This window comes from Helicoverpa zea, chromosome 28, assembly GCF_022581195.2.
Source record: "Helicoverpa zea isolate HzStark_Cry1AcR chromosome 28, ilHelZeax1.1, whole genome shotgun sequence".
In the NCBI taxonomy this organism is placed as follows: Eukaryota; Metazoa; Arthropoda; class Insecta; order Lepidoptera; family Noctuidae; genus Helicoverpa; species Helicoverpa zea.
In genome coordinates this window covers 5,600,218-5,622,084 of record NC_061479.1, presented here as the reverse complement: position 1 = coordinate 5,622,084, position 21,867 = coordinate 5,600,218, and the positions used below count along the sequence as shown (strand labels likewise).

General features: G+C 35.6%; 2 protein-coding genes across 2 annotated transcripts; one reads left to right on the top strand and one right to left on the bottom strand.

Annotated features, from left to right (window-relative positions):
• Positions 1-3,184: 3,184 nt before the first annotated feature.
• Positions 3,185-7,535, bottom strand: LOC124643752 (enhancer of rudimentary homolog). The gene is made up of 3 exons (XM_047182817.1): positions 7,375-7,535; positions 7,118-7,303; positions 3,185-6,376 (listed from the first exon to the last, which is right to left on the bottom strand). The coding sequence occupies exons 1-3, from the start codon at positions 7,375-7,377 to the stop codon at positions 6,254-6,256; spliced, it is 312 nt and encodes a 103-aa protein (XP_047038773.1). The 5' UTR covers positions 7,378-7,535; the 3' UTR covers positions 3,185-6,253.
• Positions 7,536-7,954: 419 nt separating this feature from the next.
• Positions 7,955-21,681, top strand: LOC124643730 (breast cancer type 2 susceptibility protein). Its single transcript, XM_047182786.1, has 9 exons — positions 7,955-8,390; positions 9,372-14,377; positions 15,738-15,912; positions 16,391-16,598; positions 17,039-17,148; positions 17,395-17,508; positions 18,212-18,410; positions 18,933-19,029; positions 19,716-21,681. The coding sequence occupies exons 1-9, from the start codon at positions 8,133-8,135 to the stop codon at positions 20,869-20,871; spliced, it is 7,323 nt and encodes a 2,440-aa protein (XP_047038742.1). The 5' UTR covers positions 7,955-8,132; the 3' UTR covers positions 20,872-21,681.
• The last annotated feature ends 186 nt before the right edge of the window (positions 21,682-21,867 follow it).

The window sequence follows — 21,867 nt, the reverse complement described above, 5'->3', positions numbered from 1 at the left end:
TGACTCCCAACAACACTGCGCCTGCGACACAATCGCACGTACTGACACCATTAAGTACCTCGGAGTCATCATAGACCAACACTTAAACTATAAGGCACACATCTACTCACTGTCTGCTAGAGTCCGAAAACTAATTCAGGTTATGAAAAAACTTAGGGACTGCTCACCACTAGACGTACTGAAGACGGTATACTTCGCTCTCTGCCAATCCGTCATTCAGTACTGCATACGCATATGGGGGAGTGCTGGAAAAAGCACTTTTATAACTTTGGAAAGAGCACAAAGAGCTCTAATTAAGGTAGCCTTAAAATTACCGTTTAAATTTCCTACAGACACATTGTATGGAAAGTTCCGTGTACTAAGAGTTCGACAGCTATTTATACTCATGGCAACTCTTGCCACTCACGCCGTCATCAAAAAACGCGCCGACTACCAGGACTTACTTAGAAAACGGATCTTTAGAATACCTTTACCAAATGCCAACTCTGAATTAGCCAGACGTTGTACCCAATACTCAAATCCTAGCACGTACAACAAGATCAACAGAATTTGTGACCTTAGAGACTGTACTCACAATATATGTAAAAAGAAGATAACTGCAGCCCTACTAAAACTGTCTTACATCGAAACCGAAGCTCTGCTGTAGTACCTACAAAGCCACCAACACCATCAACATACCTACAAAGTCACCCACACCATCAACACTATCACTCTCACACAGACACCACACACCACACACTCTCTCACCTCACACATACACTCATTCACACATGCCCTCACATACACACCAAACTGGCATAAAAGCCCGATTAAATCACCTTGTTTTAAATTCATTTTCTTTATATTATGTACCTCAATTTAAGTTCCAACATCCTTAGCTCATAATTTCCTTTACTATTTCATCTCCAAAGATTTGGTACCTATGTAACTTTATAATATAAGCAATATTAAAGCACTCAGAGCCACAAGATACAAGCTGTGCTTAGTTTGTGGCTCAACAGTAACTACCACAATGTAAAGTTGCTTTTTTGACAATAAACATTATTATTATTTGTATGTCTCTTTCTGACCTCGGGACTACAGAGTCCCGGATTTTTGGAAGGCGAACGTGGGGCCGAAGCCAACACGCTGAAGCCCTTTTGAGACAACTTTAATGAAATGGTATATAACACACAAAACCGACGATTATCCCTGTATACACTATAGAAATGTACCCAAGGACAATCCCCGGTTCTGTGCTAAACTATTGCTAACTATGGATGAAAACTACTTAGGCTATTGTGATGGGATGCTAATGGACTAGGAATGGGGAAACTACGGGAACTATGGCACCTGCCGATGACAATGTATTAAATACATGTTAAAATGGCAGGTGGAGACTCGCCAACTCACTTACTGGGCCCCCGGGAATCAGTCACTGAAAAGCAACAAGAGGGCAACAGGGACATGAGCGGCTGAGAAGGGTGAGGATACCTCGGCGGACTTTAAACGCAGATCACGCGCTCCCTGTGGGTCCAGCATCACCGGCCCACTCGCCACTTACCACGAGGCACCTACCCTCCGAGCAGGACTAACCTTGCTCTAGCGACTCCACTCTGACCGGCCGATGAAGGCAAGCCAAGAGGCGGGAGACCTATCCCCCGTCATGCTTCACTCCGGCAAGCCGGATTATTATATTTGTATGTCTCTAACCGACCACGGGACTACAGAGTCCCGGATTTTTGGAAGGCGAACGTGGGGCCGAAGCCAACACGCTGAAGCCCTTTTGAGACAACTTTAATGAAATGGTAACACAAAACCGACGATTATCCCTGTATACACTATAGAAATGTACCCAAGGACAATCCCCGGTTCTGTGCTAAACTATTGCTAACTATGGATGAAAACTACTTAGGCTATTGTGATGGGATGCTAATGGACTAGGAATGGGGAAACTACGGGAACTATGGCACCTGCCGATGACAATGTATTAAATACATGTTAAAATGGCAGGTGGAGACTCGCCAACTCACTTACTGGGCCCCCGGGAATCAGTCACTGAAAAGCAACAAGAGGGCAACAGGGACATGAGCGGCTGAGAAGGGTGAGGATACCTCGGCGGACTTTAAACGCAGATCACGCGCTCCCTGTGGGTCCAGCATCACCGGCCCACTCGCCACTTACCACGAGGCACCTACCCTCCGAGCAGGACTAACCTTGCTCTAGCGACTCCACTCTGACCGGCCGATGAAGGCAAGCCAAGAGGCGGGAGACCTATCCCCCGTCATGCTTCACTCCGGCAAGCCGGAGGTGGGGGACAGTATACTCTCCCTGGAGCACTCGGATATATAGCCCCGCGGGGTCGCTACTCCCCGTCATCCGCCTCAGATGCCCTGCGGGGCGGATTATTATTATTATTTTCTGGTATGTCTCTACCAGACCTCGGGACTATAGAGTCCCGGATTTTTGGGAGGCGAACGTGGGGCCGAAGCCAACACGCTGAAGCCCTTTTGAGACAACTTTAATGAAATGGTGACACAAAACCGACGATTATCCCTTTATACACTATAGAAATGTACCCAAGGACAATCCCCGGTTCTGTGCTAAACTATTGCTAACTATGGATGAAAACTACTTGGGCTATTGTGATGAGATGCTAGTGGACTAGGAATGGGGAAACTACGGGAACTATGGCACCTGCCGATAACAATGTAATAAATACACGTAAAAATGGCAGGTGGAGACTCGCCAACTCACTTACTGGGCCCCCGGGAATCAGTCGCTAAATCGCAACAAGGGGGCAACAGGTACATGAGCGGCTGAAGGGTGAGGATACCTCGGCGGACTTTAAACGCAGATCACGCGCTCCCTGTGGGTCCAGCATCACCGGCCCACTCGCCACTTACCACGAGGCACCTACCCTCCGAGCGGGCTGCTAACCCTGCTCTAGCGACTCCACTCTGACCGGCCGATGAAGGCAAGCCAAGAGGCGGGAGACCTATCCCCCGTCATGCTTCACTCCGGCAAGCCGGAGGTGGGGGACAGTATACTCTCCCTGGAGCACTCGGATATATAGCCCCGCGGGGTCGCTACTCCCCGTCATCCGCCTCAGATGCCCTGCGGGGCTTATTATTATTATTATTTTTTTTTTATATTCACCCTACATTACAAAAGGAAAAAGTTTTGCAAATAAATAAAATCCAGATTTATTATTGCCAAATTTTTATTTTACACTTACTTAGGTACTTAATAGTATCTATCTTAAACATAGAGAGTAACAAATGAGGAAGTAAAAAAAAATGACTTACACATCTTGTACCTACATAACTTAAAATAAGGGTGCTTCTACACGGTGCAAGTAGCACATGCGCAGTTAATATGCATTTAAAACACGTGCGGGTCCAGCGACTCGCGCGTGTATAATCATCGGCACGAATCTTGAGCGCTGACCTTCACCTGCGCAGAAGTGATTTATTGGATCCCTTTTGTGGTATGAAGTGAGGCGCAGGGGGCGGGCTAAAGCGGTGATTGGCCCGCAGCGCATCGCGTCATAGCCGTCACTCGGAATTGGTTCTTTGCTAATAAATCACTTCTGCGTAGGTGAAGGTCAGCGCTCAAGATTCGTGCCGATGATTATACCAAAGAATTTTTCTTTCCCACCCGCGTGCACTTGTCACTTGCTCAAGTTAACTTGCTCCAGCTACATGCACCGTGTAGACGCACCCTTAAAAACACACTTATTAATAATAATTAATCATTTGTTTTAAAGAAAATATAGCGATCTTCGTTTTTAATTTTAATTTAGCTGATCAATATTTCTAGCTGCGCTGAATTGCACCATTTAACTATAACCGAGAAATGTTCAGTTGTCATATCGCCGATGTGACCAATGGGCGGCAAGTATACGGCTGGTTATGGTTTGGTTATCGTTATAGTTAAATGGTGTAAATCGCCTTTAAGGTTAAAACAATTAGGCGCATTCTAAAATCCAGTTTTAGAGCGCTTTTCAATAATCATCAGAATATATTTATTTATTTATAATTGTATATATATAACAATCATTACTTTTTCAATTGACCCGTTAATTAAATGACAGAAAAAAAAGATTCTGAAGTATTTTTGAACTTTTTGAAGTCTGTTCAAAATGGACGTGTTTCCTTATTCAATTAGACGCACACACAACAGCGTAGTAGAAAGTTATTTTGAAACTCGAAATCAACAGGAACGTAGTTTTCATAGAATATCTTTGCCAGTGTGAAGTTAGCTATTTGACTCATCGCATAGGTATACCTCGTTTAACGGTTGTTCACATTATTCTATATATTTGTTGTTATTCTTTATAGAATTGTATTTGTTGGTATTGTTTATAGAATTTATTGTTATTTCTTTGATTAGCCCTATTCAAGTCATGTTAAATGCCTGTCTCTAGGAAGCAAATCAACAGATACATAATGGAATATACAAAATGGCTGTAAGATAAGTAATACTTTTTTTTTCTAATGAATAATAATAATTTCTTTGTGTGACCAATCTGTTTTCTGATATGGGTGAACTTGCCTGATATAAATGACATTTTATTTATTTTTGAATACAGATTTTGTAAGTACATTATGACTATTGTGAAGTCATTTTTAGCTAACTTCGGCGTGGCATAGTTATTTAATGAAAACTATACTTTGTTTTATGATCCATTTTCTTACTTGAAAAGTTATTTTTGATACCCTTTTAAGAAGTTTTAAGCAAGCAGTCCTGCTTTTTTGAGTTCTTTTGAAATTTAAATCACACAACCACACTGTGTATCAAAAAACCTGATTTATTATTAATATTAAATTAATTAACATCATTAATTTAATTTCCTCACCACACAGTTTAATTAGGTACTTATTGAAGAACTAATATCGAAATAGTCTTTGTTATATACCAACAAAAAAATAATTAAAACGAAAACATATTTTGAGATATATTTTACAAATTAATGGCGATTTTTGGAGGCAATTTTTTTATGTTATAGCTAACTTCGGGTTAGCAAACTTATTTGAAAAGAACTATAAACCCCATTTATCCTACTTTTGAAACTGATTACAAATCTGTTTTAGCGCAGTCGGGTAAGACTGAAAGATGATTTTTACAGAAATTGCCTTCAAATATCACTAAGCTACAAATTAATGGAGTACTAGGCACATGGAGTAAATATGAATATACATATATATAAATATTTACCTTCTAACTTTTAAGGTAATGAAAGTATGTAGTAAAATTGGCGACTTCCGTTCACACATGTGAAACCAGTTTTAAAAGAAATATTTAAGCATAATAATAAGACAGTTTTTAAAGAATTTTAAAATCAAGAAACTGAGAGTATCAGGTTGAATTATCCAAAATTATTGCTGTATTTAATTAAGAAGCCTATACCCATATGGGATCCATTTTTTAAATAAACAATTAAAACAAATAATAATTAACATACTATTGTAAAGAAATGGAAATAAAAAGGCTTTAAATAAATATAAATAATAATTAAGAAAGTCTTCTCAACATCTTTGATTAGGAAAAGGCACCAGAATAATAGCACACAAATTGAATGGCCTATGAATGGGCTACATGAGCATAATTGTGCTCTGAAATTAGTTGCGATCCATCATTAACTTTGGTTCATACCTAAAATCAAGTTCAATTCAGTTTTGTATCCAAAAGTTTACATTTAAGGTTTCATTTCACATCCTTATTATGAAAGAAATGGAGTTATCATAGATTGAAATAGTATTGAGTACAATTAATTTACATAGTAACAAAACTAACAGAAGTGAAAATATTTGATACAGATTTATTTTAAAGGTATGTTAAACAAAACACACAAAAAATTCTTAACATTGAGTTTCACCATTAAACTTTAACGATAAACAATCCATTTTTAGTTGTCAATCACGTATTCCGACCAACGGGACAGCGATTTTACACCTGCTTATGGTTTGGTTATAGATACATAGTGCACACACCCCAAGCAAAAAGAACTGAGTTGACTTATTACCGTTAACCGATAGACGAAGACAATTTGTACGAAAGTTACTCAATTACAAATTCTAAACCCCATCTCTGTCGTACCACAAAAACTTTTAAACGTCAGTTTAACACATGTCTAAAAAAATGTCAATTTATGACACACTTTTTTTAGACAAGTGTTTGACACAGTTTAAGTTTTTGTAGTAAGACCACATATCTACAGTACTTAAATACTTACTCCATGTGTTTATACTCTGTTTAAGAATGTTGTAAACTAATCGCCCTGGCCTGCGGCTTGACGTAGTAAGACGTAGATCTTCTCTTTAATCCAGTCTTTGTTGTATGGTGCGTACGTGTTTGTGGATTTCTGGTAGACTAGACAGCTTAGGTCTGCGAGCTGGAATAACAAAAATCATTTTTTCGAATGTATTACTAATGATATTGGCAGTGACACTCAAGTCATGTCATGGCAGTAGAAGTCGTGGTGGCTCTCGAGTTTAAGGGCCCGAGTTTGATTCAAAGTCAGGCATACCAATGTAACTTTTCTAAGTTTGATGTACTTTTTAAGTATGTCTTAGACACCAATGACGGTGTTTCGGATGGCACTTTAAACTGTAGGTTGCCCTGCATTACGGGTAGCCAGAAGCCAGGAAGTCTGACACCAGTCTAACCAAGGGGATAGGGCAGTCGCTCCTTGTAAAGCACTGGTACTCAGCTACATCCGGTTAGACTGGAAGCCGACCCCAACACAGTTGGGAAAACGGCTCAGAGGATGATTGGCTGTGACACTCATGAAGGAAAGTCTTTGTGTTTGTTTTCAAATTGTGATCAAATGGCTGTATAGATTTGGATAAAACTGTGCAGTTATGCAAGTTACACATAAAAATTTTCATTTGTTGTTTATTTGGAGTGCAGGTGGTAGTTATCGCAGGAAGTGGCCAGTATTCTCTAGATAAAACTTTCGCCAGAACTGAAAGTAGTGCTGAGCTAAAGTTGTGGGTAGAATTGAAACTTGATCCACCAAATACATGCTATCTTAAGCATTCTGTAGGGACCCTATACATATTCATAAAAGCAACATTATATACAGTTAGTATACCATCTAATTATAGATAGTTACATTAAGTAAATTGCTTACCTGATCGATAAAATCGAACAATTGCGATATATCATATGTGATAGTCGGCGTATTAGGATTTCGTCTTTTCAGATGCTCCTCGTATATTTTACATACGCCTTCCATACAGTCGTTGACGCTCTCATAGTCGGAATAAGTCCTCGTCTCAGGCCTAGGCCCAGGTTGAACCAATAAAATCGTGTGGGACTGCAAAAAGTAACCTATTTTTACCCGCCATTTGTTTTATCAAAATACAGCGGCAATATAAGTTTACTTACCATTTTCGATGGAGAGGATATAAATGTAGAACGTTTGGATGTTCTTTATAAACTATTTGACTTTATTTAGGCTTTTATCGCTGTTTTTCCAGAAATTTACTAGCGGCCGTACCGAAGCTTGCCATCCGTTCTGAAACTGCGTGTGGAACAGATAAAAAATTGAGAAGGTTGCGTGGGATTCATTTCCTTTATATTTTATTTCGCTGATTTAGATGATTTGATGACTCGAGGTTGATTGAATAATAAAGTTGTCGTATTATATGTTATCAAATTTAATTAATGGACCCTAATATTTGGAATATTTCGATGATCAACATCAGAAAAATATTGATTTCTGAACATTTCATCGTCTACGATCAGATCTACGCATCCTTCTTCAATGACCCATTGTGAGCTCTAATATGTATGAAAGTTTTTGGTTTTCCAGCAGGTTTTGGCAGCTGAATATTTATATCTTAATATGATTAATATCACTTTAAAATTGACTCATTTGAAAATACATATTTTTTTAATAGATCCATAAAACTGCAGAAAATTAACCCGGAATGGAACGTAACATGATCTAACTTTTATCTGTCAAATTTGGGACGTAAATAGCAAAGATTTTTGTTAAATTCGCGCTAAAACTATGTTTAAAAATACAGTGTGTTTATTATATAATTCTTGTTTACACAGATTAAAAAAACTCTTACATTACTTAGAACCATTGTGTTATAATTGGAAACTTATTTAAAACTTAACTTTGTACTGAAAAGATAATGAGTGACCCTGTCGAAAACTTAGAGTTTATTTTCAAGAAACATGATGCAAACAAGCCTAAAAGTCTTTACAGTGACAATAAACAACAAAACCAAAACAATTTAAAACCCCAAGATGTGATATCCAGTGTTTTTAAGCAGCTTAAAGCAATTCAATGTGCAGATTCTGTGACAAACAAAAGTAGTGTAAATAAAGACTTCTTAAAGTTCAAGAAATCTAATTTCTTGAGTGTAAATAACTTGCCGGTGTATGAAGAGGTAAGTTTTAGTATATATTCATTACTCTTTTGGAACTATTATAATCATTCTTGCTAAGTTTTTTCAAAAAAGTTGAGGTTGGTTTCCAGACCAAAAGATGATTTTGAGTTCCAGTTTTTGTAATGTTTATTTCGCTTTGTTGGTTAACCGTTGGTCCTAGGCAAAAAGTGCCCAGGTGGTTTTCGCCTTACTTTTAGGTATTCTATACGATGGAAATGAAAAACTAGGCATTTTCTAAGTCCCAAAAACCTTGCACACCCGTTGCTACACTCCAACCGTAATGGGCCTTTATATCTGTTTGCTGAACAGCAAACAGGGTTATCAAATAGTTTCCTATTAGATTTCTTTTTCTATCTCCTATTAGATCATTATTAAATCATTTTTGGGAATATAAATTAGGTTGAGTCTAACTGGCCAATGGCACGGTCAGTGGGTTGTCTTAGTGGTTTGCTTACAATGCAAAACAACTGGCAAGAAACTATGTTAGCTTAAAAGTATAAACCATCATAATCATCATCAGCCTTTTACTGTCCCACTGCTGGTCTGCGGCCTCCTCTCATACAGAGAAAGATTGAGTGTTAATCAACACACTTCGACTGCAAGCAAGCAATACCTCCTATCTGACTCCGGGTGGATTTTAAAGGGGAACAATAAAACTTAATAAAATCCTTATTCCGAGGTAGGTATAATGAGATACTGAAAATCCAAGTTTTCTTTATTTACGCATAGTATTGATTAATAAAGTTTTTTGTTTTTATTTTGAATCTTAAGCTACCTTAAACCTTTTTGGTAGATACAAGTTTTTTGAAACAAAAATGTCAGATAGGAGGTATTGCTTGCTTGCAGTCGACTTGCTTAATGCGGATTGGTGATTTCAGACTTTACAGTCCAGATTTTCTCAAGATGTTATCCTTCACCTTTAATTAGTTTTACTTGTCCAAGATATACTTTAGAAAGTAACTATAAAATAATTAATTCCAGGTACCAAAATCAGCAAAATTTGACACCCAATGTGTGTCAGACACTCAACTAATAAACCTTATTGAAGATGCAGAAATAGTTGACACCCATAGAGGCATGACACAGGAGTTTGAAACTACCTTCTGTCATAATACTGAGAAAGAGAACTTTATTGATTATAAATCAGAAGAAGTTGATGGTAAAGGAAGTAAGGAAAGAGGTAAGGAAATGGAGAAGATGGTAACAATAGAAGAAAATAGAGATGTGATAAATGATAATATAGCAGAAGATAGAACAATTGTTAATGGAGAAAATAATGAAGATATAGATATGGAACTTGGTGTTATATCTCCAATAATGTGCAGTAATAATGTTCTAGACACAGTCTCAAAAACAGACACACAAGACAGTAACATAGAATATACACAGGTTGAAGATTTCAGTCAAATACTTGATGATGCAATAGAAACTGACATTGATAAGTCTATAGAAAGACCTTTAAGTCCGATAATTTTCCACAAAAATATAAAAATTAAGTCTAAAACACCATCACCTTTAGTTTTTGCTTTAGACAAATTTGAACAGTTTGAGAAGATAGCCGTGCCAATACTTGAAAGTGACAATGACTTAACTACTGTTAAACGTGTGATCAATTCCCAAATTTTAAATAAAGAACTTCATATACCAATTGGTGAAGATATACAAATAAATGAAGGTGATTTCAGTGCCATAGAGAGTAAAGATTTTAAAGAAATTAATATTCTGAAAGATAAAACTGTTGAACTTAAAATTCACCCTATTAAATCTCTAGATTCAGACACTTATTTAGAATTTATAGAACTAGACAAAGCGACATCAGATGACCTTATAAAAAAGGTAATGAATGAAGATTTTGAAAAATTAAGCACTAAAGCAGAAAGTGAAATTTTGAAAGATGAAATTTTATTCAGCAGTGATGAAGAAGAAAATTATGTACACAAAAGTTACCAGGATCTTCCATTTACTTGTGCTTTAGAAACTTCTTTCTATAATCAATCTGATGTTCTAGATAAAACTATGTATGTAGGTTTTCAGACAGCTAGTAATAAATCTATTCAGGTTTTCACTGAATCTTTTAGTCATGCTAAAAGCATTTTGAGTGGTGAAATTACGATCACAGATATGGTTAATAATTGTGATAGAGAGAAAAATAAAGAACTCGGTGATTTAGATGGTCAAGCCAAAATGGACTTTGATGCTGAAGAAAAAGAGTTCAATTTTAGACAGACGGAATTACCAGAACTAAAAACAAGTAATAGTATCAAAAGTATTGAAGACAAACTGCCAAGTAATAAGAAATTTGAAGGTTTCAAAACAGCTAGTAAAAAGGAAATAAAATTATCTCAGAAAGCACTGGCTAGGTGTAAGAAAGTCTTTCAGGATATTGACTTAAATGAGGATTTTGAGAGTAAAATTGATGAAGAATATTTAGAAGAAGAAATTGCAAGAGAAAGTGAGAAAATAAAAGAAGTCACTAATTCTCCAAGTAGGGAAATAAGTAAGAATATACCTGAGGAAGATATACAAAACATTGATGACGTAATTATTCAAGAATTTGAAAATATAGAAATGTCCTTAAAAGAGGATAAGGAACCGGACAAATATAAAGCTAATAGTGGATTTAAAACAGCAAGCAATAAAGATATAAAAATATCTGACACAGCCTTATCAAAGATTAAAGATATATTTAAAGACATTGATTTTGAAGAAGATTTGAATGAACATGATAATATAGTCGTTAATGCAGAAAATAATAGTTTTGAAACGAAAGATGAACAAGATCTAACTAATACTAATTTAGTAGGATTCAAAACAGCTAGCAACAAGAAAATAAATATTTCCGAAGAAGCACTAACTAAAACTAAATCTATATTTGACAATATTGATTCAGTGCAGTTACCAAATAAATCAAATCAAAAATTGGAAAAAGAAAAACAGGATACCAAAGATTATGAACAACCTTCTACAAGTAAAGCAGTGTTTGTTGGTTTTAAAACTGCCAATAACAAGAATATAAATATTTCAGAACAGGCTTTGGCTAAAACTAAGAATATTTTCAAAGATTTAGATGCTGTTAAACTTCCGCAGAAAAATAAAAAGGACATAAAAGACAACACAAGCGAAAATAATACTATAAATGAACATTCAAACAATAAAACTGGAGTTGATGTTATAAAAGGAACAAATAATGATAATCCTATAGACGTTATAGATGATAATGATAATATATTTGAAGGAATTCATTCACAAGAGTTTCAAGTACCTATGGAAATGGACACATACAGTCCTAAGAAAGACAAAATTGATAACAATGAATGTGATTCTGAATTGAATGGGCCATCTACCAGTAAATGTAGTTTTGTAGGCTTCAAAACTGCAAATAATAAGAACATCCAAATATCGGCAGCAGCGTTATCCAAAACTAAAAATATATTTAAAGATATCGACTCTGAAGATTTTAAATTCCCCGATAAAGGTAAAAATAAAGATGGAAATATATATGAAGCTGATAAAGAAGATAAAACACCTGCAAATGGACTTAATTTTGGAGGTTTTAAAACTGCAAATAATAAGGCAATTAAAATATCTAACTCTGATCTAGCTAAAACAAGGAATATATTTCAAGACATAGATTCTGATGACTTTAAATTCCCTTCCAAGGTAAAGAACAATATTTCTGAACGAACCATTGAAAATGACAGAAGAAATATAGATGAAAACACAGATTTTAATAAGCCTTCAACAAGCACAGAATCTTTTGTTGGCTTTAAAACAGCAAATAATAGAAAAATATCAATATCTAAAGAAGCTTTAGCTAAAACTAAAAATATATTTAATGATATAGACACAGTTAAATTTCCCGAAAAACTAGATAAACTTTCAAGTATAATTAAACCTATAGAAAATGATAATATAGTAAATGAAAAACTGAAAACAATAGAAGATGAAGATTTTAATAAACCTAGTACAAGTATAGCAGGTATCAAAGGCTTTATGACAGCAAGCAATAAAAAGGTAGCAATTTCAGAAGAATCTTTGGCTAAGACTAGAAATATATTCCAGGATATTGATGCAGTAGATGTTAATATTCCTGAAGGACACACGAAAAATGAATTTACAGACAAAGAAGATGTAAATATTGAGTTAAATGAGCCTTCTACAAGTAAATTAGGATTCGTAGGTTTCAAAACGGCTAATAATAGAAATATTAAAATATCTAAACAAGCATTAGAGAAAACTAAAAATATTTTCAAAGATATTGACGCTAATGATTTTGGATTTTCTAAAGACACAGGCAGAGAAATTATAAATGAAGGTAAAAGTGTATATCCGGAACCGGAAGATACTCCTTCGATAACTAGCAAAGGTTTTGTAGGTTTTAAAACTGCAAACAATAAAGTTATCAACATTTCTGAAACAGCTTTACTTAAAACAAAGAATATTTTCAAAGATTTAGGTTCAGTTGAAATTCAAAACTCAAAGAAGGCGAAAACAGATTACCCAGACATTGTAATAGATGATGATAATATAAAATTTAATCAAGATAAAGGTGATGACAATACAAAGTTCAATATTCCTGAACATAATATACCTACATTTCAAGGATTTCAAACAGCTAGTAACAAACAAGTCAAAATATCAGCTGAAGCTTTGATTAAAAGTAGAAAGATCTTTCAAGACATTAATACTTCTGAAGAATTTGACAGCAAAGAAAACAACACTATTATTGACTCAAACAAAGAAACTTTTGATGCTAATAAAGAAAAAACTAACAAACATGAAGATAATATAGACACGAATACAAAATCAAGTCCAATATTTAAAGGATTTCAAACAGCCAATAAGAAAGCTGTAAAAGTATCTAAAGAAGCATTAGCTAAAAGCAGAAAACTTTTTGAAAATCTAAACACTGATGATGACATTGAACCTCCTTTCCACGGATTTCCAACGACAAATAATAAAAAAGTTGAATCTTTAAAAGATTTGATTAAACCTACAACCTCTTTGGAAGGCAATAAAAAAACAAAAAACAATTTCAAAGGCTTCCAAACTGCCAGTGATAAAAAAGTTTGTATATCTGCAGAGGCTTTGGTTGAATCTAGAAAACTGTTCGAAGATTTTGATAATAATGACCTTATAAATAAAGAAAGTAATACAAACAATATAAAATTTGGTTTCAAAACTGCTACCAATCGTGATATCAAAGTTTCTGATGAAGCTTTAGCTAGAACTAAAAGATTATTCTCTGATATAGATGATGTTAAAGATAGCCTGAAAAATGAAGTAAATATATCAGATATAATTAACACACAAGTATTGAACAACTTTGACGAAAGTCTACATACAGAAGATTTTTTTGAAAACGAAGTGAAATCCAAAAGATCTGGCAGTCCAATACTGTCTTGTCCAAGAGCGAAAAGGAGGAAAAAATTTGAAATACCGTATTCACAGAAAATTAAAGAACCGGAGATTATAAAAATACCATCGGAAACTAAAGATGTAAATAAAATTATATTCACAAAAGATTATAAGAAACATAAGACTTTAAAATTGAAAGATTTAGCTAAACTTTCAAATCAAAATGAAGACAAAATTGATCCTTACTTACTAAAATTCACATTCGAAAATCTACTCGAATTTAAATTCGATAAAAATCGAAATGATATTTCTAACGAAGTTATGACTATAGAAAAACTAAAAGAATTATTCCAAAATGCGGTCAATGATAAATTAATACCAAAAGGATGGTTAGATAATCATTTAAAACTTATTTTATGGAAGTTAATTTCTTATGAATTTAAGTTTAAAATGTCCAATGTTTGTAATGCAAGAAATGTTATAGACCAACTAAAGTATAGATATGATAAAGAACTATATAATGCACAGAGGTCAGCTTTGAGAAAGATTTTTGAAAAAGATGATGTTCCATCTAAAACTTTGGTGTTGTTTGTTGCTGGGATTTTTGAAAATGGCGTCAGTGTTGCCAGGTATGTATTTTAAAATTATCGCTTTAACAGATTAAATGTTGCATATAACTGAGTTCAAATCCAAACTCTTATGAATCTCTGTCCCTTAAAACCTGTGTATACTTATAGCAATATGATAGTTTTCTGAGTCTTGAGTAAACTATTTCCAGCACCCAGATTAAAAGTAGCCTACGTCCCTTCTCAGACTCTAGACTATATGCCTACCAAATTTCATCTTAACCGGTTCAGTAATTTCGGCGTGAAAGCGCGATATAAAAAAAACTGTTATTATTATAGTTCGGCCATTCAGAGAATGCGTTCCTGACACGTCGCGATTGAACTGACGACGTAACTTTGCAATGGCGTTGCAGTTACGATAAAAATATTTTTGCTGGTTGTTTACCGTTTTAACAATTGAGGAGCATTAAAACAACATTATTATATCAATAATCAATGAATGTTATAATTTTGTGCCAAACTGAGTGTCAAATAACTTGGTAAACAATATTTTTCTAAATCTATACTGCGCTATTACAAGGTTATGTCAGCGGTTTATATTTTGTAGTGCTGTGCTAAAAATAACAGGCAAGTATCGTAATCTGTTCTTATACAGTTATAATATAAAATAATACGTTTTGATTTTCTTTTTAAGAATTGGAAAATAATGGACTATAAGACTTAATTATAACGTTTATGAAATATAAAAATAAAACTATGACCAAACCGCATTTTTATACTTAGATTAAAAATGGTAACCCCAAATGGCGTTATGGGCCGCCATTTTGTGACGCTAAAACAGTCGTCCGTTGTCGTTTCGTGCGCATAGACCACGTTTTTCAAGTGTTTTCGATCTGTTTTTATTTGATTACCCGGCTTTTGTTAGACCGAGATATCAGGATTGATTCTGTTATTGATAATAATATAATTATACATGTAGGCGAAGATGATGATGAAGACACCACCTCCTCAAGCAAATCGGAGTCTGATTAATATTCTGTTCGCACATTCAATTCAATGTACTTGTAACAAAGAATAAATAAAACAATTTTATTATATGAATATTACCTTTTTTTGGTTTCCACTTAAATAACTAAAATATAAAACAAATGATTCCGCCAATTTAAAACGAAAATAATCTTAAAATAATGCGGCGGTTCATTTTGAAGGAACGGTAACGAACTCAGTGTTATGTTGTGCCCATCACTATATAGTCGTGACTAACTGATAGGTGTCAGGAACGCATTCTCTGAACGGCCGAAGTATAACTATTACATTCTTTTTTTTTTATATATTCATAACAATACTATTACTTTAGAAAGTATCTGTCTTTTATCCGACTGCACCAAACAAAAAGGTTATAATATTTTTCTTTTTTTTTCAGTCCGACCACAGACAACCTAGATCTCCTACTGTCAGATGGCTGGTACTGTATCATGACGACTATAGACAAAATGTTGGCCCAACTTGTGTGCCAAGGTAAAATAGTAGTTGGTACCAAACTTGTCACCAATGGCGCGGAGTTGGTGAATTGTGAGCCGGGGATTTCTCCTTGGGAAGTAAGTATATGACATTTTTGAACTGGTTTATTTAAGACTTGCACCTCATCATCTGCCTTCATCAGCCTTTTTCTAAATATGTTCGGGTCGTCTTCCAGTCTAACCGGATGAAGCTGAGTACCAGTGTTTTAGGTGAAGCAACTGCCTATCTGATCTCTTCAACCACATTGATATGACTGTTTGTCAGATCTTCTGAGTACCCGTAACGACTGCCAAAGATGTTCAAATGATAGCCAAGACCCATCAGTTTATCGTGCCTTCCGAAAAAAAAGTTGAGGTGTTCAGATAGGCATTTGCTCCATGTGGCACACTGGTACTCAGCTGCCTCCGGGTAGACTGGAAGTCGACCCCAACACAGTAACATAGTTGGGAAAGGCTAGGCAGATAGATGGCTTTAGATATTAGAGTTAAATCCTAAAAAAATAGAGGAGGTACTCAATAGTGTTTTTCTTTAATTACTTTTCTAATCTTCTTACAGGATACTTCAGCAGTCCGTTTAAAAATATTCGGCAACTCCACCCGCCGCGCTCACTGGGACGCGCGTCTCGGTTACCATGGCAACGGCGCCATGTTGTCGCAGCTGTCATCTGTCAGGGTAGATGGCGGGAAAGTTGCAAGACTGAGAGTTTTTGTTACTAGAGTATATCCTGGTTTGTATGTTGAGAAGTTTGAAGATGGGAGTACGGGTAAGTTTTCATCATCATCAGCTTTTTCTTATGGCCTCTTTTGATATAGAGAATTATTTACTTTGTCATTCAGTCATTGGTGTCCAAGATATACTTTGAAAGTACATAAAGATTATATTGCTACTTTCCTGACCTAGGATCGTTCCCGCACACTTAAGAGGCTGGTGCTTTAATCATTAAGGCAGCACTACTTCTTTCACTCAGAAACGATAAATGGCTTGAGACGCTCAATTATGACGTCATATCTTCACTTCTTCACTACGGCCTAATCTGCCTTTTAAGGATTCGATCGAACGTCAAAAAATATACAATGACAGACCCCTAAACGCTCACCATTCACTTCTTCCTATACATACCTATGCCATTGCTGGGAAGAAGAAGACAATTTCCATTTGTTGACCGTTTCGTCTGTAGCTTACCTCGTTGTTGTGTTTTTTCAGTGACAAGATCTGAAAGATTGGAACATCTTCACCAGATGAAAAGTGAGGCTGAAAGACAAGCTGCTATGGAGAAGATTTACGAAGAAGTGGAGAAAGAATTTGCTGATGAGGTAAGATAAAAATAATGAGAGAGTTTGTCAAAAAAAAAAAAAAATTGTTTGAAAAATTCTAGGTATAATCGCTCCAAAACTGCTTGACCGATTGGAAAAATTCTTTTACTGTTGGTAATGTACACTAACCCCGGGTAAAATAGGCTATATTTTGTCCAAATACGGGTACTAGTTTCCACAAGACGCGTGTGAAACCGCGAGAAACGGCTAGTGTATATTAAAATAGGATTTTTCCTTACATTTCAGGACTCTCAAGATTCAGAAGGATTTTCAGAGTTGAGTAGCAAGAGGCCGTGCTTGGATAGCGGCTCGCAAATAGCTAAATTAATGAAGACTAGCAAGGATCCTTCCGAATTTAGAGTGAGTGCAAACTTTACTATAATAATTCGTATTCTCAAGATTTATTTATTTATTTTTACATTTATTCAAATTGGGCTATTTATGACAAACGCTCATCTATTGGATCCGAACAAGGTGATATAAAGGCCTAAAGAGTGACTGTTGAGCACGGGATCTTCGTTTCGATTTCTAGTTCGAGTCTTAAATAACTTTGTGGGTTTTAAAATCTTTTACAAAGTAGCCCGGAGTCTGTAAATGTCGACATTTCACACCCGTGTCTGAGAAGCTGTGTAAAACTTCTTTAAATGCTACTCAGTAGCAGTCGTTGTTACAATGCCACGTCAGAAGTCAAGTGGAGTTGAGAAAACTCTGACACTAAGGCTTGTTAGGTGATTAAAATTGCAGCTCACTCGATAAAAAGATGAGTCACAGCCCGTTGACTGACAGCAAAGTCTTACTAATAGGATCCCATTTTACCCTTCTTTGGGTAGGGGATCCTGAAAATTCCTGGATATAAGAAGTTAATTAAAAACTCCTGTTTTCATTATTTAAAAACACCTTAAACTATCTTTATAAGAATATCCTAATACGACTGCTAAGAACCAAACACTATTCAAAAACGACATCATTTAAAATCATGGTATTACGTCTAAGTATTCAAATAAAGTTAAAATTATACATTATTCTGCTTGTAAAATAAAATAAACAGACATATTTTCTCTAGGCCGGTTTAACAGCAAGTCAATCCCGTCTCTTAGAAGCCCACAACAGCAAGAAGCGAGAGGATCTCTTACAGAACATACAGCAGAAGATAAGAGATAGGATAGAGAAGACGGGAGTTGGGGGGAGTAGGAATGTTGTTACGCTGCTCAAGATTAGAGTGGCGGGAGTGAGGGAGAAAAGTGGGGTGGAGGTTGTTAAAGGTATTTTATTAATTTTGCACTCACAAAAAATACAGATCTTTCTTCTTTTTCATCTTGTGTAGACTGGCTGATTCCCATGGTTTTCACCCGCGTTCCGAGGGATCTACTTTCCGTACCGAGATAAAATATTGCAATATGATATTCATTAAAATCAGGTACTTGGGGTAGAACATAGTGAAAATCCATAAGAAAGAGTAGTATATAAGAGAGTACGCACATATAGGAAGAGTATATAAGAGAGCATACATATAGGGAAAGTTTGTAAGTAAATAAATAATGGACTACATAGGGGGTGAATGTAAGGAGGTACATAGGGGTGGTGCAGAATGGTGTTTATGAGGGTAATACATAGGTAAAGGACATAATGGCAGGAAATAAAATGATAGTCGTCACAGGTAAATAATTGTGGGCGTGCCTGCAGTGCCCACTCAAAATCTATTAAATAGAATCTGAAAATCTATTAAAAAAAAGCAGATTATAGTATCTTGGTGTTCTAGCGTCAGTATAAATTATATTTTTCAGGCATGATGTCAATATGGAAGCCGGCGGATGCAGTTCTGGATATAATTAAAGAGGGCGCTTGGATCGATGTGTTGAATGTAGTTCCTACGGCTGTCAGGTAAATATTAGCATTAGTTATTACCCGATTGCGACAGAAGAAGGGTTTTTAAAATATTATTTATTTTTTGTTTTTTTATTAATTACTATGGTAAAATGGCAGAACGAATTTTGATGTTTGGGGCGAGATAATTGGGGCACCCACCATGCCTTCTGGAGCCCTTTATGTACCAGGGCCGCGGTACCTCTTTCGAACAATCCCGCAGCCTCGACTGGCTTTGGCCCTGCTGGGCCAATCTGGTGTTTGCTGACGCTCTCTGAGCGCGTGGAATAACGCCAGGGCTTGGAGATGGTTTAATGACGGCTTGATCTGTCTGTGGGTGTTAGTGGGAAAAAGCTTTGGCCCTACAAGATACAATAAATTAGAATTGTTGCCATCTGATGTCCTCCTAGCCTATTATCGGCTACGGCGACTGTTCTCATGAAAGGAAATGAGTCAGCTGCGCAGGACATATTATAGTGCAGGCACATTAGCTTGGACACAGGTGCACTCACTACTCCTTCACTCTCATAGCGCGACGACAATCCGACACCAGCGGAGAGAGATACAAGCACGACCGACTGCAACGTGCTCTGCGATGCACGGGCCGATATGTGTTGCCATTTAAATATCCTTTGTCCATATATATCTGTAGTCATTTAAAAATAATAAAGCTTTGTCATTAATATTTCTGATATTTATTTCAGGTACTCTGAAATTCAAATCTCAGCGGGCAGACAATCAGTATTCAGCAAATCAAAATACAAAGAATCAGAAATCTTCAAGCCTTACACAAACCTACTAAAACGCAACTGTTTCACCATAAAAGATTTAGCCAAAAACACCACAATGACAACCGATTACAACGAAATCGATACAGTAGGTTTCATATTTTTAATCGATCCTTCGGTCCGAGATTTCGATTCTAACAAACAGCCTTTTCAAAATATATTTCTAGCTGATGCAGATAAAAATATTATATGTATCAATTTTTGGGGAGGACTCAAAAAGTTTGGTTACCAAAACGTTTTAGATACCGGCCAAATAGTTGCCTGTTTTAATTTGCAAAAACGAGCTGGCAACACTAGGAAAAGTATACCACAGTATAGAGTGACGGAATTTACGTATTTTACGAAAACTCCTAAGAATGAAAATGCTAGGAATTTGTTAGATAATTTAAGCAAAAAGTTTTTATCTCTAGACAGGAGGAAATTCATTGAAGACTGCGTTATTTTAAAAAATAATTTCGCAGTTTTGAAAGCGAATAACGAAAATATATCTCCGTATAGAATTAATAATTCTGATTTTAATATTTCTAAGAATAAAATGTTCATTGATTCTCCTTTAGCTAGACCTAGTAATATAGACTCAAATTTCAACCTTACTGGCTTAGATTTTGAGTCCACTTTCAAACAAACTGATTCGCAAAATTTATCTGAGGAAGTGTTATTAAGAAAGAGAAAAGTCAACGAAAAAATTGCTAGACTAAAAATGTATGGAGAACCTCCGCCGTTATCAACTATTCATATTATAAATAAATCTAAAAACGCTTCGAATTCATACAAAAGCCCCCTAAATAGGAATACCAACATTTCCAAAATTACAACTGAAAATCCAAAAAATAAAACGCAACTGTCAAATTCCAAATCTGACAGTTCTATCAATGTTGCCAGCGTAATAAAAACTCCCGAAAAAGGGGTGAATTTAAACGAGTCCGTACCAAGGAGTCCGTTATTAAATAGGACTTATGTAAAAAGTGTTAATCCGGTTAAAATTAATTTCGATGTAAGAGATAACAATGATAGTAATGTTGATCATTTTGCTGAAGAATTTGATGGTAGTCCGCCTTTGAGTTTGGATTAAAATTTATACAAAAAAACATAAAAAATTCAGTCATAGTCCTTTTGGTAACTTATTCGAAGTCTCAGGCATGTTTTATTTGTGTAAAAGTTAGCCATCTATCTATAAATCAGTCGCCTTGAGTAAGGGTTAACTTCGTGATTTTCTCAACGTTCAAAAGTGCCTTTTTTAATGAAGTTTAAAGTATTTTGAAAATATATTAAGTTGATGTGATTGATTAGTTTTTAAGTGTAAGATTTGCTACAGCGTTAAAAAATATAATATTACTGATAGTTATAGTAACATGTAAAGAAGACAGCAGGTCAACCTACCCGAATCTGTCAAACGTTACCAATCGAACATTAACCTTCCATATATATTCCGTATAATTTATTTAGTCATAATGTATTGTACAGGTAGTTATTTCCCGGCTGTCATTGAACATCTTTGGCAGTCGTTACGGGTAGTCAGAAGCCAGTCACTGACACCAGTCTAACCAAGGGGTACTGGGTTGCTCTGGTAAGTGGGTTGACGGGGTCAGATAGGGCAGTCGCTCCTTGTAAAGCGCTGGTACTCAGCTACATCCGGTTAGACTGGAAGCCGACCCCAACATAGTTGGGAAAAAGGCTCGGAGAGTCGGAGGATGTGTTGTGATAAGGTTGAAAATGTGTTGAAGAGATTTGACAGATTAGGGTAGCTTGATGTGCTTTCGTCTATACATATTGTTTTGTACTCTTTTTCAAATTGTGATAATAATGATAGGTTACTATTTTTGTTAAAATACTTTTATTGTTGTAAATATGTAAATTGTTGATTAAAACCTTTTAATGATTACTTAACTTTTTTTTTATTTCAATCGTCACAGTTTTCATAAAACTTATTCTAAGATTAGTTAATTTTCCGCGGTTTCACCCGCGTCCTGGATGAGAACTTCCCGTACCTGAAAAAATTATAGCCAGTTACTCGGTTATAGTGTAGCTTACCTGCAGTGAAAGAATTCAAATAGGTTCAGTAGTTTCG